Source organism: Mugil cephalus, chromosome 12 (assembly GCF_022458985.1).
Source record: "Mugil cephalus isolate CIBA_MC_2020 chromosome 12, CIBA_Mcephalus_1.1, whole genome shotgun sequence".
Taxonomy (NCBI): domain Eukaryota; kingdom Metazoa; phylum Chordata; class Actinopteri; order Mugiliformes; family Mugilidae; genus Mugil; species Mugil cephalus.
Window position 1 is genome coordinate 18,470,557 of NC_061781.1, and position 25,518 is coordinate 18,496,074.

The 25,518-nt window shown below is 44.4% G+C and overlaps 2 protein-coding genes across 4 annotated transcripts in view; one reads left to right on the plus strand and one right to left on the minus strand.

The window, feature by feature from the left end:
- Positions 1-1,585: 1,585 nt before the first annotated feature.
- On the minus strand, positions 1,586-15,619 carry aff3 (AF4/FMR2 family, member 3). Of its 2 annotated transcripts, XM_047602012.1 has the most exons (19): positions 15,333-15,619; positions 13,327-13,371; positions 10,812-10,886; positions 10,493-10,526; positions 10,348-10,405; positions 9,716-9,767; positions 9,476-9,510; positions 9,081-9,273; positions 5,335-7,296; positions 5,087-5,211; positions 4,785-4,956; positions 4,135-4,244; positions 3,906-3,969; positions 3,149-3,285; positions 2,989-3,060; positions 2,783-2,876; positions 2,651-2,700; positions 2,347-2,552; positions 1,586-2,254 (listed from the first exon to the last, which is right to left on the minus strand). In XM_047602012.1, exons 1-19 carry the CDS (start codon positions 15,402-15,404, stop codon positions 2,133-2,135), a joined length of 3,678 nt encoding a protein of 1,225 aa, XP_047457968.1. In that variant the 5' UTR covers positions 15,405-15,619; the 3' UTR covers positions 1,586-2,132. The 2 variants fall into 2 exon arrangements, with proteins under 2 accessions (XP_047457968.1, XP_047457969.1); XM_047602013.1 differs by lacking the exon at positions 13,327-13,371.
- A 5,324-nt stretch (positions 15,620-20,943) lies between these two features.
- arhgef7a (Rho guanine nucleotide exchange factor (GEF) 7a) overlaps positions 20,944-25,518 on the plus strand; it is a 28,011-nt gene continuing 23,436 nt past the window's right edge. The window contains exons 1-3 of one of the 2 annotated variants that reach the window (XM_047600839.1): positions 20,944-21,123; positions 21,242-21,488; positions 25,349-25,432. In XM_047600839.1, coding sequence (XP_047456795.1) covers positions 21,324-21,488; positions 25,349-25,432 — 249 coding nt within the window. In that variant the 5' untranslated portion in view covers positions 20,944-21,123; positions 21,242-21,323. The remainder of the gene's footprint in view (positions 21,124-21,241; positions 21,489-25,348; positions 25,433-25,518) is intronic. The other variant, XM_047600838.1, reaches the window with a different exon arrangement.

A 25,518-nucleotide genomic window follows, 5' to 3' on the forward strand; every position in this document is an offset into this window, starting at 1 on the left:
TATGCGGACAACAGAGTGCATGTCACCTGAATTGACCGCAATAGTTTCCTGGAAGCTGTGTGTAGCTCCTGTTTTGAACCCACACACGAGGATAAATCCACCGATAACTGACCGACGGGTCGGAGGGGAGCCGTGACTGTGCAGCTTGTTAAAAGAAAAGTAACCGATTGTCACGGCTCGATGGCACCGTTCACGTTAAATGTGGGTTGATTGCATGGTGGCGATGCAGCCTGGTTTCCTGCGGCAGACAGTCTATCAGGGGTAGACTGGGGTAGACCCCCCTCCCTCCCCAGATGTGTGCTGTCTGGCTCCGGGCTCGGTTGTCCTCAGATGGCCGGTGTCCATCCAGGCCGCGACACAGAGGCATGAACACAACCTCACCATGACAACAACAATACTAATAATATATAGAGATAAATCGGGATAAAATGTACTATAAATATATAATCCATCCCTATCCCTAATTTGGATGATTGTTATTATTATTATTATATATTATATAATCTGTGATGATGCTACTAGGATAATTAAAGTATCTAATCTGATCTAATCTAAAATATCCGGCTTTGACTTGAACATGTGACCTACAAGCATTTTGAAGTTAATTAAGTAAATAAAGGAAAAAAAATAATTCTATTTTTAACATTATGGACGGGGACAAAGTAGGTCACAGTCCAAATAAACTCAAATAAAGGTACAGTGGGGATTAGTTTGCCACAGACTGCATAGTTCAAAGGATGCTATCGACCCGAGGCTTGTCGTGTCCCGAAGAGCCCCCTCATTGGTTGTTCTCTGTTGCTATGGTACCAGACATCGGATGCTGAAGCTTCGCGCGCGACAGATGTAATAGTGCAGCAGGAAGTGGCTGCAGTGGTGGAGAGTCAGAAAAAGGGAGAGCGAGATCTGCACAACTGGACTGACTAATGAGCCTCGCGACAACAGCGTGGATGTTACTCAAGTTGTTTTGGTGTAAGGGAGGAAAGGCGAGTATGGGTAAATTGTTACATTTTAGGTTAAAGACGTGGTTTGAGGTTAGCAAAAGGGTTAAGTATGCAGGAAATCAATTGCAGTTGCATCAAGAAGAGCCAGAGGAGACGAGAGACAACCTCTGCACTATCCTCTTCCTTTCACAACAAAAGCATCTCTACATGAAAGGGACCTTTTAGCAAAGTTATGATCAGTGTAATGAAATTTAAAGGACAGTCTGAGAGTGATTCTCAAAAAACACAGAAGATTGGGTTCTAGGGTACTCTTAATCTTAAATTATTACCAAAATTTACCAATTTTACCACCATTACTCAGTGTGCCAATTACATAACATCACTGTTTTGTAGCCTCTGAATCACTACGCACTTACGTCTTTTCTGATTCAGATCAATTTTTAAAAATTAATGAAAATATCTGACTAAATGCAACCACCATCCACTATTTGAATTACCAAAATGACATTACCTGTGTCATTAAATCCCCCTAACCGGGCACTGGTGAATAAACCGACTCACTGAATGTTTCATTACATAATCCTGCACTGAAAACTGGGTCAAAGATTTTTTTTTTCTGGGGAAAAAAAAGAGCAAATCGACACCAATTTATTCTCTTCTTTTTTCTTCTTTTTTTCTAAAAACAGATAAACCATCAAATATTGCACAGTAAAAACACATAAAAGTCAGAATATTTTATCCTTTAGACATCAAACTTCATTAGAAAAAGATGCGGATACATTTGTGTGCTTGGTTGGTCTCCTTTTAGCATCTCCTCTCCAGAGAAAACAGTCTGCTGGGTAATGATTAATTACCAAGTACAAAAAAAAAAGGCTTTGCACGCGAGTGTGCACACACGTGAGTTCTTTGATGTCCGCGGACATTTGGCAAATGATTAGAGACTGCAACTGTCCACTGCATACTCGGATTGATTCAATGATGAGGAAGATCATTCTTGCGTTGCACACAGCGAGGAACCGTATGCGCCGCAACGTAAGCCGTTAGGCTCCATTTCACACTCCACTGTAGGTATCAGTGCTGTCCTATTAGCTGCATAGGGGTCCAAAGTACTGTCTTTTTTTTTTCTTTTTTTTTTTTTTTTTTTACAGTAAATGAGGCCTGGAGATCCAGTAGGCAGATTAAAGTAAATCCTTAGTTAAGTTTGGCACTAATGCGTATCCACTGAAGAGCCTGTCTGGTGTACTGGACGGCATGAGCGATGCTACTGTGAAGAGTCAATGGCCCAGACAGGGTATTTAAGTAGTTGAAGAACTCTGCAATGAGAAAGGAGGACAGTGCTATTAAAAAAAAAAAGTCTCACATTTTCAGTTTCTCTGTTAATCTGGTAAAACCTATATTTTTGTACCTTTATTCTCCTTTGCAAGGTTGTCTGCCACCTCCCAATGCTCATAGCTGTACAGGACACTGTTGGTAATGTTCAGGTGATTCGCTGCCATCTGGTGGATACGTTGGGGAATGCTAATGACAGAGGCAGAGCTGCTGCCCCCATGTGAACCCCGTCCTAGGTGCTTGGCATTGGGTGACAGTGAAGCGGGGGGTCCTCCTGTACCCCTGGAAGTGAAAACACATGCACAGAAAAGCGATAAATTAAGTTTTAGAGCCTGGTAAAGCCAAATGGATTAAAAAAGACAAAATTATTATCCACCTACTTCCCAGAGTCGTTCCAACCGGGTGGTGTAGTAGGCACTTTGGGAGAACTCTGTAAAATCGCCAAGGCTTATTAGGCCTATATAAATCTGAATGTTTACATTTTCATAAGATGAAAGGGTTAAAATACATACCTTAAAGTAATCCAGCAGTACTTTAGAGTATTTCAGTGCATGGTCCTTCTTTAAACGAAACATCTGCCAGTAGAGGAGGGCCAGGCATCGGAAACTGTGGACACACAAGGCAAAGAGACTCAAAAGGACCACAAATCACTCTCAAAAATGCAGGTCCTTCGTCGTGATGACGGATGTGGCATAAACAGAGGAGATGACATACGCACCACAGAACCGCCAGCTGTTTGTCTTCCTGTCTCGCCCCAGGGCCGGAGTGGCTCTTTAGCCTCATCGCGTATCTCAAGACACAACAGGCCCACAATGTTAACAAAGGAGTTGCGGTTCACGCTTATTTGGACATCATCTTTGCATCAGTTTGTAATTCACCTAATAAGCTCCACGGTCTCCGCGTACATGGTGTAAGGAGACTTCGCCTCCAGTGGCCCTTCCTCCATTGCCTTTCCGCATTCCATGAATGAGAGAGCGGCGTCAACGTAGTTCACAGCCTTCCCGAGTTTATCCACCTGGAGCGAGAAAATACTCAGTTTTAAACACTGCAGTCAGAGGTCTCCTAATCAGTTTGTAAATAATAAGAACGATAAATCTATAAGGTCTGAGCAAACAATAAAGACGCTTAACGTAAAACAGACAACAGCTAAGTTGGGAACACTATAACATACAAAGCAGAAGGTCATAGATCACCAAGTCTATCTGCAAGCTTTTGGAATCTTATTTGCTACACAATAAGCTAACCCCTCCCCACCCCCATCTTCTTTGTGCTAAGCTAGGCTAAACACTCCAGGGTAAATCTCTCTGAAAGCCTCTGCAGCAGAAATGTGTTCTTCCGCCTACTGTTTCTCCAGAAAGCCCCACACCGCCATATACAAAATTGTTGCTTGATTTCAAAGCTTTAGTAGTTAGAGGCCTCTCTCATTTACTTGACAAACATTTGTAGGTCCTTTGAGGTCTGCTAGTTGACCAATGCATGACATAGCCTATGCCTACAGTATAATGTTTGTTTCTCTGTGATGCACTATGCAGTGCCCTAGAAGCAAATTTCCCAAATGACGTTGTGTCGAGAAAAAATTGCCTCAATGAGCGTGCAACTTCACCGTCAACAGTTTGTATTCAGTGGAGAACTCACCATGGCGTCAGCGCGATGTTTCATTCTTTTAGCTTCATGTAGGTAGTACTCAGCGTGGTGAGGACTAGGAAAATGATCACAAAACTACGTGAGTAATAAATAAAGGAAGCGCAGTGGTTTATGTCATCGGTAAATCATAATCCCTATGAGTCCGCTGTGTCTTTATCCGACAGACACACAGTGTGGGCTGTGCACTGATGTACTGTGTGAACTCATTGTGATTGCTCACGTTTCAGGGTTTGGCACCGTCCCTCTCTGTCCTGCAGGGGCCCATGACTCCGCCGTCGGTTGGGGTTGTTGTTGTTTTGACACTTTTACGCACTCCACCTCCGTCTTGGGCTGAGTGCACAGAAAAGAAGTCGAATTAATCGAAATGCTGCAAGCCGTGGGCTTTGGATGACCTAAACAAGTAGCTGTTTTGTCTGTCATCTAGGTCGTGGCATGTTCACAAGACAAAGGTGGACTTGTCTGAGTTTTCTTGAGGACATTTCTCGACTCACCCAAGTAGCATCTTCAGTCATAAATGATTGGTGAGGAGATTAGGTTTTTATTAGGAACATCTTTGGGTGGTGCCCAATTCACAATGAAGGACAAGAGACTCTCGTTTCAGGATTCACATTTAAGGCAGAGAAGCTGCCTTAGAGAAACTGGACTGAGACACTAATTACAAGCCACTTCATATCTGTGTTAACATCTGCCCGCCAATTGCAGGTGCAGGTATTAGGTGAGTTTCAGGTGGGCACCACTCATAGATTTTTCTAATAAAAACCTAGATTTCTCACCAGTCTTTTAGAAGCAACCTCTCAGATGAGTTGCGAAATGTCCAGTCACCTTTGTTTTAGCTTTGCTCTTTAAGTTTAAGTAGAATTTTTGTGTTACCTTTATAGAAGACTCTTTATTTTTGTCTTTGCTCTTGTGATTGTTGACGTTCTGCTGCTCAGCGGTCTTTGCTTTGGAGGTAGGCTTGGTAGACTCAGGGCTCAGGGGCAAGGGGGACAATGGAGACAGAGGTGACAATGGCCTCTTATCGTCCAAGTACTCCTCCAAATACCTGTAAGTACACACAACCACACATTGCATTGTTTTGTTTTTTGTTTTTTTCCTCACGCAGTATGTGCATTTTTTTAGACAAGATGGTATGTTTTGGATTTCTTTTTTTTTTTTTTTTTTTTTTTTTTTACCCATTTTGTGTGTTCTCAGATGTGAAGGTCTCAGCTGGGAGAGATGAAGACTGTGTGTGGTTTGAGATGTCATTTGTATAAACAAGACTCCTCTTGCTTTCTCTGTGTGACACGCCATTCTCCAGCTAGTCGAACGCAAACACACAAACAACAAACACACACTTTGAAGAACAAGCCTTTGCTCCATATTTCAGAGAGCAGCATCACGTTTAAAATATAAGAAAAGAAAATATGCACACGTCGTCTACCTTGCGTTTCCTTTTGCTGTCAGGGACATGCACGTGTTTCATAGCCTCCGTTTGCTTGTCCCCGGTTGATGAAGAGGAGGAGGAGGAGGAGGAGGAAGAGGGAGTTTTTTTAACAGGGGAGGTGGTAGTGCTGTCTGGGACCCTCTTGAGAAGACAGAGGTCTATGTGCACCACCAGATTTCTCAACCCCCGCTGGGAGGGGTATGCAGCCTTTTCTCCTCTTCCAAATGGCACCAGGGTGTAGAGTTTTTGCTTGCTCTCACTTTGCGGAGCGTCGCTTGTTTTATCCGAGCTGGGCGCTTTGGAGTGCACTGCCTTCGGCCTGGTGGCGTCGGGTCTGCCCGAGTCTGGTTGGCCTTTCTTGTGAGACGTGGAGTCCGCCGGGACTCTGGCGACCGGAGCCTGAAATTCAGACTCTGAATCTGAATTTGAGGAGGAAGCGGCAGAGGATGAGGAGGATGTTCGGCGAGGAGTTGGGGAACGCGAAGAATGGGGAGGCGATGGGTCTCGCTGTGGCGCTCTCTCCTTTTCACTTCTCCCCGTTCTGGTCCTCCCCTGATGGCGTGAGTCGTCTTGGAGTCGGTGTCGCTGGCTGTTTGAAGGCACCCTCTGCTTGGCCTGGACTGTTTGCCATTCGTTTCTGTGTGGCTGCTCCCTCTTCCTCCTGCTTTCCTCTCTTTCCGTCTCCTCTCTCTTCCTCTGCCGTTCTCTTGCTGTCTCCTCCTCCTCCTCCTCCTCCTCCTCTTCTTCAGATGAACTTTGGATCCAGGGACGTCTCAGAAGCTGCTCCTCCGCCAGCCTCCTGCCTTCGTTTCTCTCCTGTTTCCCTCGTTGCTTTTCCCTATTCCTCTCCTCTTTTCTCTCGTGTTGTCTCCCTTGTGCTTGCGTCTGATGATCCCTTCTGTGATTCACTCCCTGTTCCTTAGCTTGGGGCTTCTTTTGCGTTGATTTCGTGTGGATAACATGTGCAGAGGTCGGCGCTGTGGCCTCCCAAGACTTGGACCTGTGGATGGGCCCAGCACTAGAATTATGAGCAGCTTTCGAGGTAGATTGGGAATGAGAATTGTGACCAGTGTTGTTTTCACGACTAGAGGGAACTAAGTGCTTTGCTCTGGTGGGACTATGTCGTGAGCTAGGCTGAAATGGAAGACGGGGCTGGTGGCTGGATCGGCTACCCTGCTCAAAGTGTGATCTGTTTTTAGCCGCGGGAGCATCCGACGTTTTTTTAGAGCTTGAATATAAGTCAGGCTTGGGTTTAGATTTGTGACTTTGAGTCTGATCAGAAGTTAAAACCGCAGAGGACTTGGACTTCCTTTGGCTTTGATCTTGGTCCTTGGTGGGTCGAGTCTTGGGCCTGTGCTGATGAGGTGGCTGGGCATGAGTATTACTAGTGGGTTTGCTCTTTGTGTTGGTGTTGGGCACTGGGGCAATCCATGGCCTAATTTTTGTCCTGTGGGAACTGACTGGCTGTGTTTGGTTCTGAGTCTGAACCTCAGGGTAGTGACTCACCCTCGGTGGAGCAGGTAGAGTGGGGCTTGGGCTTTTTGGAGGATCTCTAGGCAAGGGGCTAGGGCTACGGCTGGCTGTCGGGCTCCCACACGGGCTGGGGCAAACACTTGGAACCGGACTGGGACTATCCCGTCCGTGCCTTGGACTCGGGCTCGGACTTGGACAGGTGCTGGGAAAAGGACTGGGGCTAGGGCAGAAGCTGTACCCGGGACTAGGCAGGGGGCTGTTGTTGCGGCTGTAATTGAACTGTGGGCTGGGAATAGGGCTTTGGCTAGGGCTATACTCCTGATCGCTGTCCCACGACCTGGCTGGCGATGGGGCGCGCTGGTTATGGGGGGAGAGCAGGCGTCCTGGAATGCTCTGGGAGGGATCTTGTTCACTGCTGGCAGACTTTTTCCGAGACTTCTTCAGCCATTTATCCAACTGCCACTGGGCAGCAGATGGGTGATCAGTCTTAAGAAAGAAACGAAGAGATCGAGAGAAAATACGTGAATACAAAAGGTGTATTTGTTGATCGAGCAAAACACACGATAAGGAGCATTATATTATATAGTTAGACATAGATTGTATTGTCGGATTATTATCACTGATGTAACTCTGCATAAGTAGAATTTTACATCTGGAACTGGTCTTCAAACGTTTCTATTAACCAGGAAAAAACCTGCACAATAATGATGAAAACTTTAGGTTTTTTAAAGGCACTTGTAGATTTAGTTTTCCCATGTTTTAAAAGTTGTTTAGAATTCAATGATATGCTAAAATAATTTGCTAAAAAATAACATTTTTACACATCCATGCACTAATCAAGCGATTGGCACATTCAAACATTATACTGAACCAAATTGAGAAATTACCAAATCTCAAACCTATGCGCATATTGTCGCACAACAGCTGCACATTCTAAGAGACCAATCCACAATACACAACGGTCCTCGCGCATAATACCTTACCGACTCAGCTGTTAAAAATAAAAAAAAAAGTTTTACATTACAAATCTGGATTATGACGAATCCAAATTCCAGCTGACATTATAACTCCCCCCCTCCCTTTCAGCAGCCTACTTGCTACACGGTCTCGCCAGTCAGAGCAGACTCACACTCGGTGCTTACAGTAGCTCAACCCCCATCCACTTAGAGCAAATGACTCACTTAATGTTTGCTTAACAACTGGCTCGCTAAACCATAAGAATCAGACGAGCACGCGAGAAAGCAGAAGGAGTTTAAAAAAAAACAAAAAACTAAGAGGGTACTCACGGCTGCAGACCAAACTTCTTTCTCTCGTACGTGTTCTCTTTTTCGGTCTTGGCTGACCGGGAGCTAAATTAAACCTTAACTCCTTAAGTCAAACACCGACACCCTCGCCTCGCCTCGCCTCGCCTCTCCTCCCCTCTCTCCCCTCATCCCTCGCCCTCTTTCCAAGGAAGACACTGCATCTCTTGTACCGTCTCGCACTGCCCTCCCTCCTTCCTTTCGGTCCCTCCCTTTTTCTCTCACTACCTGAATTTGCTGCTTCCACAACTCCAACCCCCATCTTTTCCTTGGGAGACACTCTAACAGTCCACGTAAATGAAAAACACATGGCGTGTGCCACCGCCGCCGCCACCCCCACAAACACACCCTCTCCTCCCTCGCTATAGGGGCCCGATGTAGCACATGTTTAGTAATACAGTTCCCCGCGTCGTACAGGGATGTCCATTCATAAAGAGGAGCAGGTTTCCCCTTCATTTGCCCGTATAGCGCACCTACCCCCACGACTCCCCGAACCTCCGAAAGCAAGTCACCCTCTCCGCCTCTGCTCTGAATCACTCATTCCGTATTTAATTAACACAATAAAACTCAAGCGCTCCAGCGCCATTATTTTGAAAAAGAACCCTCGTCCAAAACATGAACTCAAGTCTTGATGACTTCCACCTCCTGAGGGGTTTCCTCTTTACGACTCGGCCTGTTGACATGACACCAAGGCACTAATTCCCAAAGCTACGACCCCCAACCCTCCTCCTCCTCCTCCTCCTCCTCCTTCTCCTCCTCCTCCTCTCCAGCTCTCATACATTCCTCATTCCTCTGTCCCTAACCACACCTGCCGTCAACTGCCTCCAGGCCACCACTCCCAGCAGAGAATTCACCCAGGGGCACGCAAACAGAGAAAGAAAGAAAGAAGAGACGAGACACAGGCGGAGGAGACAGAGAAGCAGAGGAGGGTGGGGGCGGGTGGGGGTCAGCGGCTTCAGCGTTGAGTACCTCCTTGTTGCTGCACGGTGGCTGCGCGTTGGCAGGAGGCGACGCAGGATGTGGGTGAACTTCTGGACTCTGGCTGGGGCTCCGGGAACGAAGGCTGCTGCTGGCCGACTCGACGCTGGAGTCCGAGCCCGAAGAGTCGGAGCTGGAATGTCTCACCCGCCTGCCGTGTGTGTGCGCTCGCTGTGCTGACAGGCTGTCAGTCAACACACACACACACACACACACACACACGCACACACACACACACAAACACCAGACAGGGGTCAGTGGAGGTACACAACCAAGTGGAGCAGACAAACTGTTGTTAGTCACACAGTCACAATAGCTTATATATTTCCAGACTAACATAAAAAAATAAAAAAAAACCCTCATATGAGCGATTTGTGAAGGAGTACCTGTGTCTATCCCAGGAAGATGACTCATGAAGGCCCTTTACAGACACAAACCAAATTATTTTTAATACACAGCAGCAACAAGAACAGTTTACACTCAGATTAATACCTCTGCTGGTTGAATTACTATTTAATTAGCTTATGGGTGTGTGTGTGTGCGCGCAACCAGAATCAGCAGCCAAACACTCTGTGCCAACATTTAATCAGCACGGTTAAGAAGAAGGGAAGATGAGCGTCTCCTACCCTTTGGGTGTCATCCTCATCACTGCTCAGCTTCAGGTCATCGGCGAGCATGCTGTAAACAAACGGTCACAAAGTCCCGAAGTAATCAGACACCAGTGTTCTCTTTATGCCAGCTCAGAAACCTGTGTGCATCGCTGCGTGCAACCCAGCGGGCAGCGCAACTCACTTCAATTCACTGTATCAGATCTTCCCGAGAGCGTCTCTTTTCCTCAATATCAAACACATCTAACACTCCTGTGTTGCATAACAAAGGTTATGTACGGCATGCGGTTGGCTTACACGGCTTAACATGTGTTTCGAATTGCGAGGAGGATGTAGAAAGTTAACAAACAGGAGCACATCAGTCTCCGCTGACAGCCTTTCAGGAATGCCAGGCGACCTTTGACCCGACCTGTGTTACGCGGCCTGAACCACCGTTAGCCGCCCTGACCCTACGCGCCTCCGTCCCTTCGCTCTTTCTCTCTATCATTCTGTCTTTTCGCTTGCAGCTGTGAAGGTGAGGAGGTTAATAAAGTTACAGACATCACATCAGTTACATGCGTGTGATGTGTTTTATTGCACGCGAACGTGCCACAGTGGCATTTCGGCCTTAATGGCCCTGAGTGGATCAGGTTTCCGCCGGCTCTACTTACGATTTGTGAGGTGCAACGTGAGGGTGGCGGTTCATTCGCAGCTGGACATCGCCCCGACCTGACACAAATGACCAAACATGTAAGCGCGTTCAACTAGATTTACACAAAAGCTAAGCAAACTTAAAGCAAACTGGAGAGTACATACCTGGTCTTTGCTGTGCAGCGGCTTGTTTTGCATCCTGGGGAAAGAGGGACGACAAAGGTGATAAGCGGCAGATTAAAGATGTAGGAAAAATATGATCTGTTCCACACAAGCTTCTTCCGTTACCCACAATGCAATTCAATACCTTATAGTTTGCTTTGAAGATTCACCATATTTTTTCATTTTCAAACCTGTATTTTCAACTAAAGCTGATTAAAATTAAATGAAGTTTCTCCGAATTGAATGAATGAATGGATCTTTTTGCACATATAATATGTAATAGTATTATGTTACTCAAACACACGCACACATGCATGCATACCTTAGACTTGTAGAGGATTCGCCGCTCCTGGTCACCCCCAAAGGCTTGCTGGGACGGCCAGGACTGAGTCATGTCCTGTGTGCCAGAAAGTCAAAGGTGAGTTGCTGAGACGCCTCCGTCACGGTCTTGTCTTAATTTCCTCCTTTCTTTAGCCATTAGTCATCTCCCCCATTTGCAAACACGCCCCAAGTTTGACAGCTGACTCTCATTACCAGCTCCGCTTCAGCCCACCAGGGGGAGCGTGTCTGGCTGTGGATGTGGTTTAGCTTGTCACGTCTTAGTGTTGGCTGAGAAAAGTGAATGACATGCTTGAAGTGGCTGTGATCAGTCAGTAGTAAATTTAAAAAAAACAACCCGGCTCATCAGAGCTGCTACTGTGACACGAGCAGGTGCGCGCAGCGGCAGCTCATTTGACTTGCACGTGAACAATTCGCACACCGCAGGCTGAAAATTGGATCCATTATACATTGAAACAGATATGATTTTGCTTTTATCTGCAGGATTGAACCGGGTATTTCTGGCCCTCTAGACTTTTTTTTTTTAGTCTGCACTCTCAAAGATGAGAAACTGTTGAACCAGAACACAAGACAGCTCATCACAACCTCTGCTGCTTGTTAAGGAAACCCCGGGGAAATGAGTATAAAAGACGTCAGGTGCAAAACCGTGTGCTTTTATTCAATTACACAAGACAAAACAGGCCAACGTAGGTTTGGTAGAGGTGTCAGTTCTAGTATTTACTCCTTAATTTTACTGCACAGTTCAGACATCGCTACGGTGGATGGCGTTGCGCGCTGCAAGTCTGTGGTGAACATGCATGCTTGTACACCTGGACTGTCACGAGGACGCAGCTCATTTCTTATTTCTTCTCTGTGCGCGGCACTCGAGAGGAAATCAGCCACACGGAGGAGGCATGGCATCCACCGTACACTGTCTTTGCTCCTGCCCTGATCATAATCTCTTCTGATTAGATTGCCTGCAGTCACACTCACAGACAAAACCAGACCTCGTGGATCCCGACAAATGGCCTGATTTTTTTAAAATTTTCTACCGCTCATTTACCATTTTGGCGTGATACAGCTCCTCAGCCGTGTCATAATGTGGAATCATGGGCGTGTGACAGTCGTTGGGTGAAGGAGGAGCACATTAATGCACGGGCGATGAGACTGTGATAAAGCTCTGGAAAAGGTTTTCAGCTCCGATGTCTGAGGATGCGTTTGGGTGCGCGTGTGTGCGTGCGTATATTAAAAGGTTGGTGGGCTGAGTGCAGATCAGGATGTGTGGTAACAGCAGCCGCTGAGATCTTAAAGGAATCGTGTTGTATTTCGGAACATGAGTCTCATTGGTGTCCCACTCTCATATTATGTCTGTGCAGCGCACGGCCGCAGCCAATAGCCGGTTAGTTTTCACCTAGAATAAACGCTGGAAATGGGGGAAGATTCAGGCCGGCTCTAATCAAATTCACTAAACTTAATAAGTGTTGTGATTTTCGAGTGGGCTCAGATTAAAGAAACGGTATGTAATGTGTTATTCGGTGCAATTTTTAATCATGTAAATGGTTTCTTTAATTCCAGCACAAACCTGCTGTAAGGAAATATTCTTTAATTATTTCTCTATTATATGTTCATGAGATGACTTTTTTTTTTTTTTTTTTAACGTGGCCAATCACTCCCAATCTTTTCACTTCCTCTGTTCCTCCTCCCTCTTCCCACCCTCAGCACTAAACCCTGGAGGGCGAGAGTTTCCTCTCTCTCTCGGCTCATCCTTTCACTTCATTATCTGTCCTCTGTCAGTCACCAAGGACACAGCACCAGCCCTCACCCCGTTCCTCCTCCTCCTCCTCTTCCTCTTCCTTCTCCTCCTCCTCCTCCTCCTCCTCCTCCTCCAACAACAACAACAACAAGCTCTCCCCAGGTGGAGCATTATGTGTTGCTATCTTCCTTCCACCCTCTCCCACCCCATTCGCTGCATCTCTACCCTCCTCCTTTGCTTCGCGCTCACCGTCCCACGCCGGTGTCACAACATGGGGAGGAAATAAAAACCTCCACTGAGCAAGATCTGTGTGAGGACGGTGTCGACAAACAGCTGATGGGTCCATGAACAGAATAAGAAGCTGCAGCTACATTCATAATCAGTTTTATTTTCATGCAAAAATGCTAAATATTCCCTGCCTATGTTATATAATAGTAAACAGTTAAGTCTGTGATTATGTCACAATATGGTAACTGAAACATCACGCTCGATTCTGCAGTTTCCTTTTAATGAACGCAGCTTCATTAACTCATGGGGACTAATAATCTGCAGAAGAACTGATAATGCATGCAGCCATTAGCTGTAGCCCCCTTCCAGTGAGCGGCAGGTGTTTCCTCCTCTAAACAATGCGGCGCAGTCAGTCTTTTAAATCTACGTTCTATCCGAACTGACCATGCACGCCGCAAGAAATCAAATGCAGCTGCTGCTAGTTCTTAGTGGTCACTGCAACTATTATTAAGACAGTCAAATTCAAGTCGTTACTCACCTCGAAAATATCTTTGGCACAGCAGTTGTGTTGGCTTCTTTTTACCTGTGCAAACATTTGTGATAGAGACACTTCAAATGAGGACAGCACCACAGGAAGTTAAAACTAACATCTGCAGTCAGAGGGAGTTTTGAAACGGAGCAACAGAGGCAGGTTTACTTTTGAATTAGGCAAGCACAGAGACAGAGGGCGGTTGATGACGACGTGGTTAATCTATATCTGGCCCCCCTTGTAGTGTGTGCATTGTGTGCACCTCCTTAGAATTTCAGTATGAGCACACTTGATTGAGCACATTTGCTTTGCATTTAAGTACTGACAAATATAGCGACGTGCACGAATTCCCGCAATACACAGGTAGTGAGTACATAATAAAAATTTCATGCATCACTCGTTGCACATAATCTGAAGTTTTGTTTCCATGACAAAGACACACACACACACACACACACACACACACACACACACACACACACACACACACACACACCCACACCCACACACTTGCACACATACTGTAAATTTCACCTTCTGCATTCTGCTTCCCGCCTTTTTTGCTGGTGCACCTTCGACTCAGCAGCGCAGCACTTTACTGTAAACCTTAGGGTCTCGCCCGGTAATTGTGAGACTTGAGAATACTTTGAAGCTTTTAGATGAGTCATATCTTAGAAATCACAGCTGCAGTTGATCAGCCGGATGCTAAAGCTATTGCAGGCAACTTTCTGTTTCCATCCACGTTTCACCCTCCCCGGTTCTTTTGCTCAGCCCTCCACTTTCCTCCAATAATTCGGCTCGCAATTTAAAGTCACCTCATTGGTATGAAAACCGAGAGCCGCGTTGCTCAAGCATTAAGACTAAGGACAAATTCTTTGCATAACTTGCACTTCCCCATCTGTGTAACTGTGTGTGCTGTCCATGTGGGAGTGTTGTTTCATCCTGTGACTTTAGTTTCTTTCTTGGATGTTTGTGAAAACAGATGCACAAATTAGCTGCAATATAATACATATAGATATCGTTTTCCCTGGGCTCACATTTACGGCACTTGCTATCTGATTATATTTGTCTGGCTTAGTTTCAGTTTTACCACGTCTGCACATGTAACTCTCATTTACAATGTTGTTTAACATTTCCTTCACACGTATGACGTAGATGATTTCCTTCTTAATTCCGTGCCCCAACACTTGTCTTCGGTGCCATCTGTGCCGCATAGGAATGCCCACTGAAGAAATGTTTGTGTAGCGCAGCATTGCATGTCTGTTCTTGCACGCATGAGTCACAACGGTCAGTATCTGAGTGGTTGGAGACTGGGCCCGCGGATGGAAAAAACAGTGCGCGTGTGAAAACTGTCTGATTATCACAACCACGAGGCGGTTATGTGGCCACGGGCGCTGAATAAAAGCAACAGATAAACACAGACAGTCAGTCGGTACTCCAGCTCCCCGTGGCGGTGGGCGCACGCCTGGCCTGCTTCATCACTTTACATTTGCAGGACCATTAGAGTGAACATAATCAGGAAATGTGGTTCATACGTCTATACACACACCAGTATCAAGGGCCACAGCTCTGGTGCAATACACAGATGAGTCAAATCCCTCGTTGCCAAACAAACCACAACCCATCAAAACACCTGCAACAAGCAACATGCAGCCAGCTACACTATTACCACCTGTTACATTCTTAAAGTATCTGCTATTATTCTGAAGCCCTGTTCAATTTCAGGTTACTCTCAGCTTCTCCACCTATTCTGGGAGCTATTGAATCCAATCTGAGGACTTTTAATCTGTTAACACAACCTTTATGAAGATATGACTCCAAAATGCAGGCTCACAGTTATTAATTAATTAATATTTGATGTAGTGTTTTGTTTAATATAAATGACATTTCATTTGGGTGCAGACTGACGACTTTCAACACGCACAAGTATACGACTCACTTAACGCCACTGGCCCATGTGTAGTGGATTATTTCTTTCTCTTTAAAAGTATGCCACGATGAGCGTAAGCACTCACCTGAGAATATGCGCATCGGAGCAGAATGCAGACAATGGAAAGTTTCCCTTTGCCACCGAGGACAGTAGGCATGGTTCCTGGATGGTCAGTGCTGTCCTCCGGTATCCATAGCACTAAGGACTGAGCGGACGCCGTGCTTCCCTCGCCGTGACGCTGACATTAGTCCGGTTCACTCCCGACGAGTCGTGGATCCTCCGTGAGGCAGCTGCAGCGTCTCTCTCTGTCACTGAGGGAGACAGAGGGCGATGTAGGCGGGCCGGTAACGTCAGAGATGACACACACGCGGCTCACGCAAAGAGATCACGACTCAGACAGTGGCCTTGTGGATGTTCAGCGCCGGTGCTGCGTAACTGGGGTATCACAGCCAGCCGGAGCTGCTGAATATACACCCGGAGGAGGAACACTCGATGATGATAAATTGATAAATTTATACCTACTCTCCTTATACCTAAGTTAATTGATTTTGCTTTAGTCACTTGGCTTGGGGCACAGCTGTAAGTTGATTTGTTTTTAAGTGTCAGCACAAAGTTTGACATTAAGAACAGCTGCGCAACACTTGCTTGAATTAACCATCTTCCAGGTTTGTTTAGAGAAATGTTGAACGATGCTTTGTAAAAATAAGCAGTGTCTAAAAAAAAAAGACGGACTGCAATTTTAGTGGAGAAAGGGAGAGGTGTAAAGATAGTTAGATCTCACAATAAAGTTGGTCCATATAGTTAGATAGTTATCTATTAAGTCGCTTAAAGCCACTATTTTTAATTTAATGTAAATATTTCTGAGTGTTGTTTAGCCCAGCCTTTCCAAACAAATAACTGTCAGGATGTGACTCAGCCAATTTAATTTTGACTCACTAACTGCTACTGCTACTGTGTCCATCTAACTCCTTCAGTTTGTTGTTTAGTGTGGAGTGGGTACGGGGAGTTTTCAAATCGTTTTGTTAAAAAACATAAATTCCTGCAGTAGCAAGAGACAACATAAAGATTGATGAGAGTCAACAGTTTAACTATTAGGGACAGTCTTCGCATTACAGTCGGACACATGCAAAGGAGCTGCATCCTCAGATAATCACGGGTCATTTTCATGTGATAGTCAGAAACCGACAGTATAACTAACGATTGATGTTTATCCTTCAAGTTGAAAAGAAAGAAAAAGACTCAAAGGGGGCTCAGGGCACATGAACCTACATGATACTTTATTCAAGAGGCAAGCGAAAAACGAAATGGAAAATGTGGACGCGCATGTTTCTACATCTGTGTGTGAATGTAGCTACAATATAAGTAAAAACGTATCAAATATGTGTCATCTGTTGAATGTAAACATTCATAAACACACTTTTGTCCACATTTGTGGACAATGGTCTTACTTCTTTCCTAGTTGGACTGAAACTGCTTTATAATGTTTCTCATCACCCGTTTCTCACACATCAGTGGCTAAAGAGCTGCTGAGATCTAAGGTGCTGGCCTTAAAAACTTAGACAGGAAACCCCTTCACTTTCATTATTGTAATGTCCTCTCTGGGTTCTTGATCCGTGTCTGTTTCGATACTGTCTATCTGTGTCCTTTTGGTTTGTCTGTTTTTGTAATTGCCTGTTGTATGTTTCTTGTTTTAAAGTCTTCTCTGTCTGTCAGTTTTGTGTAGCTGCCTTGGGACTACGGCTGAAAATTTGTGCTAAGTCCGGCGCGTTTACACCGATGACTAACGCGTCAATGTTGATTAATGTGCATTGTCCCAATTCAATAAATGAATAATAATAACTCCGCAGCCTTGCAATCAGAGAACAACCCACTCTTCCACCTGAGGCGCAGTCATTCACATTACCTCTAAGTTAAATAACACTTTAAAAAAGTTTCTTGGCACCAGATAGTGGAGTCAGATCATTCATGACTATATAAATGTCGGGCACACCTTTTCCAAAAAAGGGCGGTCCGATGTTATGTTTGGTTTTCTAACCCAGATTTGTGATGCTCCTTATTTCAGTGTTTGTGAGTGAGGTCCAGGACCCAACAGCAGGGGAGAGTACTACATTTTATCCAACTCTGCTATACAATTTGGTGTTTTTTTATTATCCCCTCCTCACATTCTCTATATTTGTAGCGGTATATGCAGAGTCACATCGAATATCAAACACTTCTTTGACATGCTGTGAGCAAATTTAAGTTTGTTGTCTCCCACTGTGGGCTACATTCCCTCTACAGAAAGCATATGCCCCCTCATTTCTCTTTCAGACAACTTGGCATTGTTTGTGCAGTCCATCCTTTACTCTGCGTAATGCACTGTGGCATGTGAAGTGGCTCTGGGTTGCATGGACATTGTCATAGTGAAATATGAGGCAGCTCAGATGGCTTTGGGGAGGGGGGGAGCAAAGAGTCGAAGGAGAAGGTGGACGCGAGATGATTGATATATTAGAGCTCTGGCTGCATTGATTCAAGGGACCATGGGCGTGATCCTTCAAACCACCTGTTTTCCTTTACAACGGCAGCTTTATAAAGACAAAGAGCGTGGAGCATTTTCATTGATTAAATCTCGAATTTGGTTTTCAGTTGCACGCCCCAGAGATTCCTTATTTGTTTATGGCACCTGTCGAAGGCCGAACACTGAAGAGAACACTGGGGCTGCCCCAGACTGCCGTGTGACACTGTTGAGTTTTACTTGTTTGTGAACTGAACTGAATCTGAAGAATGTGGGAAATCAGAAATATACTGCTGAGAAGAGGAAGACTGGAAAAGCTCCTAATTACCAGTTCATTAAATAATAAGATGATAAAAAGATATGTTCTTGGATTGTGTTGTTAAATGTCTTCATGCGTGAACACTGATATGAGAAAGGACTCTTCTCTACTTGTTCGGGCCTTCATGCTTGATCACTGACCAAGGTTGTTCTTTTTTTTCCACTGCAGCGCTACGCTCTGAGACACCAGCCCTGGTTCATAATATCACTGTGAGCATTTATAGTTGAAAGTGTCAGCCCTTCTCAGACATGCACTAAGCCTCTGCATTTGGAGTTTCACTACTTAATTATTGAGCAGTCATCTGTAATCCAGACCTATTTCCATTGTGTTTTGCTGTGTGTTAATAATGCACACGGGCACTCAGTGGCAACTTTACTGTAGCGTCTATTAGCATCAATATAATAAATTGTTGATGTTTTCTAACGTGTGTCTATTATGTCACATTTTAATATATATATGAGAAGTTGGACACTCGGTGTGTGTGTCTGTCTGTTTTCTCTGGACTAAACTGACTCTTAGCAAGTTTCCTTGATGTCATAAAAACTCTCTTAATCTGTCTTGTCTTCTTCCTTTGCATGACAACGATATTAAGAAGCCGCCGAAGCCACAGCCTCTTCCTGTAGAGCAGAATGGAAACTGTAGGGACGATCTGGGAATGGAAGGATATGAATGATGCCTAGGGCCACAGTAGCACCCTTGGTTACAGACCCATGGCGACAGGACCTCAAAGGCACAACGGCATCCCTCGGCGCTGCCTGTTTAGAACACGGCTGGCCTCAAGGGTCAGCCTTCCTGACAACCAACGCGCTCCTTCTTTCTCTCAGATGTGGGAAGTGGATGGAGATGGAGAGGCACGGGGAGAGCGGGAGCGAGGCCGAGCTACGCTTGCTTTGGTCGCTGTGGAGATCCTGCGGGTCTTCCAGATTCCTGCAGGTGGAGGCGGAAATGTGGGAAACACTTTACAACAAGGCATCTGTTGTTAAGGCTCCTATTATTGGCTTCACAAGTGGTTAAGTGGAAGTAAAAATACATGACTCATGATCAAAATGGGAAAAGTACAGAAGCAAAAATCAAAAACAAAAATCACATGTGGTTTGGGATTTTAATGCTAATCCAAAATCCAAAAATCGACTGAAGTTTTGAGAAGACGTTTCGCCGCTCATCTGAGTTGCTTCATCAGTTCTAAGGAACTGGCGGGAAGTTGAGGTTTAAATAAGAAACTCTGTGGGTAAAATCCCAAGGGGGGGTATTTGTAGTAAGAAATAATGATGAAGTCATTGTTAAGAAAAGATTTTCTTGTCCAAATGTTCATCAGTCATTTCTTCAAGCTGTCTTCCTGACCACTGTAGAGGTTCATTGTCTTCATTGTTGAATTGATTTGTAAACCTTTATTATTATATTTATTACAAAGAGGTAACAATTACCCAAATTCTATAGCTCAACGACCTTAACATGCACCTTCCTCTCAGCATCCATTTAACTCTGGTCATGAATAAACAGTGAGCAAATAGCTCCACCTTGTGGCCGGTGTGAGAATTGACCCTCTCCTGTGCTACAGTGTTTGTCTGCTGTGTGACTGAGTCACACAGGAGTTGTGAGGAGGCAGTGCACTCCAGATCACAACTTATTAAAAACACAGAGCCACACACAATAGACGTGTCCCCAATATTATGTCCTCCCCGTCCCTCATTGATTGGCTTGTTTCGATAAACCCACACTCGTGATATATTCAGTATGACATTAAACAATCAGCCACATAGTCATATATTAGCATAGATGCCTTTTGATTCTGCTTACGCTATGTGATTCATTGTCTAACTAGTGATGCGATGATTCTGTTTGCATGTTTTTATGATTCTTTCAACTGCTTCAAATTCCTCCAAGTGTGATTAACCAAAAAAAAAAAAAAAAACAACATTATAGTAATAATTTGTGCTGTATTAATCCCACATGGGGAAATTATTTTCTGCATTTAAAGCATTTGGAGCAGTAGGCTGCTACTTGTGTAGCGCCCGAGGAGGAAACTGGGGTTAAAGGCACCTTAAAGCCATGGACATGAGGGAATGTGAACCCATGACCCCTTCGGCCCCAAGCCAAAACAACGGCAACCAGATTTGTTTGAGTTGTCTTAAGGGCATCTCTCCACTCATCCCAGTGACCTTTTCAGTCCCAAATGAGTAGTGATGAGTTTAAGTTTTTGTTAGGGACATCTGTGGGAGGTGGACACTGATTTGACTGAGGTTCTGTAAACGACCAGGCTCTCACCTGGGACTATGGGAATGATTTCACATTCACAATGTGTTGTTTCAAAGAAAATAAATGAACCGTATTGTATTATTTTCTGCCTTTTTTCAGGTTACACATTTACACTAAATGTGAGCAGAGCAAACAAATGTTTTAAACTTGTAGACTGTCGTGAACACTTAAACTGCTAAGTAATGAATTTTATATATATGTCAGAAATCATTTTTCTTTTCCAAATTTCTAACTTGGTAATTGTCTTGTGAGCCCTTTTGTGTGATCCTGACTCTTTGGAAGGTTGCTATTATATTATATTGCAGTTTTCTGGGGCACCAGGAGAGCCGTAATATAAAACAGCTTGAAAGCAGATCACCATGGAAAGATTCCAATGATAAGAACATATATCAGTTAAAATGTGTTTTAAAATGGACTAGGTGACTTGCCTGCTCAGCCGTTTCCCCCTTTTGAACCGTGGCCCTGTCCATAAACGCAGCTTACAGCAGATAACAACAGCTCGCCTGTGGCGTGGTTATAATAAACGGATAAAAGAGCAGGATATGCAAAGCCACGCAGTGAAAGCCTATTCATGACATGACGAAGTGCCCTAACAACTGGTTGGACTGGCTTGTCCCTCCACTGTGATGTCATCCAATAGATGAGGCTGGCGGCTGATGCGCATGTATGCAGTCCACTGCCTCAACACATCACGGCGAACCGCACTTGACAGTTTTCCAGGCTGGAGGGGGGAAAACACACCATTCAAGGGAGGAAACCAGACTCGCTGAATTTCCATCAGCCAGCCGTCATCCGCATCCACCCGAGGTAGAGGGTTTCCCGCAGCCTCTCCCTCCCCATCCCTCCCCATCTCCATTTCTCTTTATCTCGCATCATTTTTTTTTTGGAGGGGGGGTATTCAAGATGTTTCTGTTCTAACGCACAGATGACAGCGTAACCAGGGCGGTGAGCTGTTACAGATACCAAAACACAGCCGCTTTGTTGAACGGGATCTGCTGTGACTGGACATGAATTCGGCGGAACAGACGGTTACATGGTTGATTACGCTCGGGGTGCTGGAGTCGCCGAAGAAGACCATCTCGGATCCCGAAGCGTTTCTGCAGAGCTCCCTGAAAGATGGGGTGGTCTTGTGTAGGCTGCTGGAGCGGCTCAGCCCGGGGTCCACGGAAAAAGTAAGGGCAAAATGCACCCTCCCCACCGCCGCTCTCCTCCGCATAACCAGCCGCCCGCCCCGTCGGCGTGTCTGCGCGTTGCCCAGATCCGTGAAACCGACGCGGTTTTGTTGTGTGGCCTCTCTTTCTGCCCACTGATCCATGAGCGAATTTCTTTTGTAGGTCACGGCAGCCTGTGTTATTGTCTGCGATAACAGTACTAGGGTTGCACATATACGTGTGTCAGCGTGCTTAAAAAAAAAGAAGAAGAAAGAAAAGCAACAGAGGCCGTTATTTCCACTGCGTAATAGTGCGCTCTAATAGAGGCAGCCTGACACCAAAAAGGAAATTGATTGATCAAATTAATCTGGAGCTGAATCACTATGCTCCTTATAATGAAGGCCTCGGTTAATGTGCTTGAATCTAAACACTCAACAGAGCTGCCCTTTCGTTTGAAGCCTCTGTTTTAAATTTCCCTTTATCCCCGGGCGACGCTTCTTGTGTGTCAATGCATTTTTTTTTCTGATAGTGCACACAGAATGATCAGTCAGGGATGAGTGGCTATCTGTACACAGTAGATAAGAGTGGGCCGCCATTGACTGCAAAGGCGCACAGACGGAGACGGACCCTCTCCCCTTTTAAAGAAACAGCGCAGTGTTTGTGTCTGTCAACGTATAGCGTCGGCCGGTTGAGACAGCTGCCTAAAGGAGGCAATGTTTTCCTGAAAGGAGGCTGTTGAGTTCGAGCCCCCCGCCTCCGCGGAGAGATTTGCCTGTTAAATTCATTGGTTAAATTACAAACAGGTGCATCCATTTTCTCCGTCAAACCGGCCACGAGCCTGGTTCTGGGACGTGGAGTCGGGTCGTTTTGCATACCTACATGAGAGCAGACGTTTGGTTAAAAAGCAGCCTTCTTTAAGGTGGTTTCTCCTTATACACAGGCCTACAGCAACTGGGGCAATGCTCCACCAAACCGATGGATGAAGTCCAAGATATTATCCACTGGTCTATAGTGCCACCAGATTTAAAGCTGATTTAAAATGAGTTGTTTCCAAATAAATGCTAAGAAGATTTTCTAATACTTGGAAGTCATGGATTACACGTTGACATGATCAAAGTAGCGCGATGTTCAAATACATGTGTATATGTATATAATGCAGGAGCGTTGATGACTTTATAACTTAAACTCAAAATGGTAGGAAGGTGTGAGAAAACAGCAAATTTAGTGCAGACAGGCTATGATACCGCCATTGTTCATACATCTTAATAACAATGGAAGTAAATGTCAACAATGTTAGAGGTGAGTTCATCTAGTAAGAATTTATTATTATTATTATTATTTTTGGGCCAATACAGACATCAGTACTATTCCTAGAAATCTGACTATGAAACACTGGTCAATATTTATATTTCAATGGACATTATTATAAATATTTTTTAGTATTTACAACAATACTAAGACATATTTATAATCTGGATCACTTAAATTTGTTTTTTTAAAGAGGTTGGATTATCAAACTGTCAGTGCCCTCTGGTGGACAAAGTAGATACTGCTCTTTAATTACCCTAAACATCTGTGACGTTTCTCCTGTTACTAATAATATTTAGGAGTGGTGCAGAGGTACAGCATAGTATTGTGATATTTTGTGTAGCGGTACTACTGCATCAATACAGGGACATTAAGTGGCATTGATCTTTTATTATGTAATAATGCCAATATGATTTTAACTTTTTGATAGTAGATGGTTTTGCTGAAATTTTTCATGATGAAATCAGCTAAGATTAGGGTGTTGGAGAATTAATTCTGTTTCTTTTATTTATTTATTTTTAACTCTGGGAGTATAATTCATAGTTTACAGTTTAAAGAAAATGCAAGACACCACAATATATGTAACTGCAAGAAAGAAAGAAAGAAAAAAGCAATAATATGGATTTATGGTTTAAGTATTGTAATGTGGAGCCTCTGGTGATTCCGAGCCTCTTTCCCGTGATGTTTATTTAATAATGAGTTTTGGCTCATCTTCTGCTGCCTCATTGAGGCTGAGTAATTACTATAAGTCTGAGCTGTACTATAATGAGCATAAAGAAAGTGGGAGATGCAGGACCCAGAAGAGCCAAATGTCACTTGCTACAGCTGCTATACCGTGTTTTACTTTATAGACATAAGATGTAAACAAGACAAAATGCCTCTTTGCACCTCAGTTTCCTCCAGTACATTATAATGTGAGGGAGAGATGCAAGACTGTGATATGGCTGCCTGTGCAGCCTCAGTTTCCACCTGGATCGCTTATCGTTATCTAATAAGTACGGCTTCTACTTATCAGGAACACACTTTTTTTATTGCTCTGTGCTGCATTTATGTTACATTTATTTTTCTTATCTTTGGCCTGGACACTCACAACAACAACATACTCCTCTCATTTCCATGTCAGTGTGAAAGATTGTAAATCAGTTGAGTCTGTTGCAAGACGAGTACAGAAAAATCAGTAATCAGTAATCCATTATTGAGAGAGTGTCCGTCTTTTTGGAGATAATAACTTGTTATTTTTATACTCCTTATTCTGAGAAGCTTTCTCATAATTTTGACCTAATATTTTGTTTTCTATTACTGAGAAAGCTTCTCACTGACTCAACATTTTGTGTTAGCATCTCAAACATCAACATTTTGCCTCTGTGCTGACAAAGTTTCTCATAACTGTGAAATGCTAACTCATCATTTTGAGAGAGCTTCCCATTACTGAGAAAGCTTCTGATTGATTTGACAAAGTTTCTCATTATTTTGAGAAAGTTTTCCATCACTGAGAAAGTATCTCATTATTGTGAGATGATTTCTCATTAATGAAAAAGTTTCTCAGTATTTTCAGATGGTTTCTCACAAAGTTTTCCATTACTAAGAAAGTTTCTTGTTATTTTCAGATGGTTTCTCATTGCTGAGAAAGTCTTTCATTATTTTAACCCTCCTATTATCCTCAAATATTTAACACATATTACCCTCAAGAAAAAATTTTACATAAACTTGTTGACCAAGTTTTTGTGTCAGGCACTTTGTTTATTTGTTGACTACATGAATGACCCCTTGCTACCAGTGACTTGACCTTCCCTCTACTGTTATTTTTTGAATGATGAACATTGATTGGGGTCAAATTGACTCCAAGGATAATAGCATGGTTAAGATGATTTCTCATGAATGAGAAAGCTTCTCATTTATTTTCAGATGGCTTCTCGTCAATGTGAAGGTTTCTCATTACTGTGACGTGCTAAACTCATTATTTTGTGTTAGCGCCTCAAACTTCGACACTTGATTTTACAGCTAAATTTAATAACATTTCCCGTTATTTTAAAAGACTCATTATCTTCAGGTGCTAGCTTATTATTTTGAGCGGGGTCGCCACTATTTTGGAGGCGTCTCATTGTTTCAAGAAATAAATCGCATCTCACATGCTTTACAGACATGGTTTAACGTTAGTGGAGGCATCTTGGAAGCATCTTGGCCAACTCCATTACTTTCACCGAGGAGGGGGGGAGTATGTTTTTGTCTTCCTTTATTTCTTTCGCGTTCCTTTTATTATCCCGTCTATGAGGTGAAGGGGGTCGTTGTAGAAAGCGGTGCACCTACCGGCTGCAGCGGGGATCCCTATTTGTCAACGTCATTTCCCTCGACCCAGCGGCGCAGCCTCGTCCACTTCCCCGCTGAGCCGCTGGTTTGTGTTCATCCTCTCCGAGCGTCGGGCCCATGAAAGATCACACTAGAATGCGCTTGGAAGAAGGAGGAGAAGAAGAAGAAGAAGAAGGAGGAGATAGGATTTTTTAAAGCCGACAGAGTCACGGGCGCCCGCAGCGCGGAGGGGAAGTTTATCTCTAACCAGCGTTTCGTCTTTTCAGATTTACCAAGAGCCGAAGAACGACGGCGAGTGCCTGAGCAACATAAAGGAGTTCCTCAAGGGCTGCACATCGTTCCGCGTCGAGGTAAGAGCAGATTTCTGGATTTGGAGAAGTTGTGTGTGTGTGTTTGTTGTTTTGTGGGACGGCGCGGGTACGCGGAGAGGAGCAGC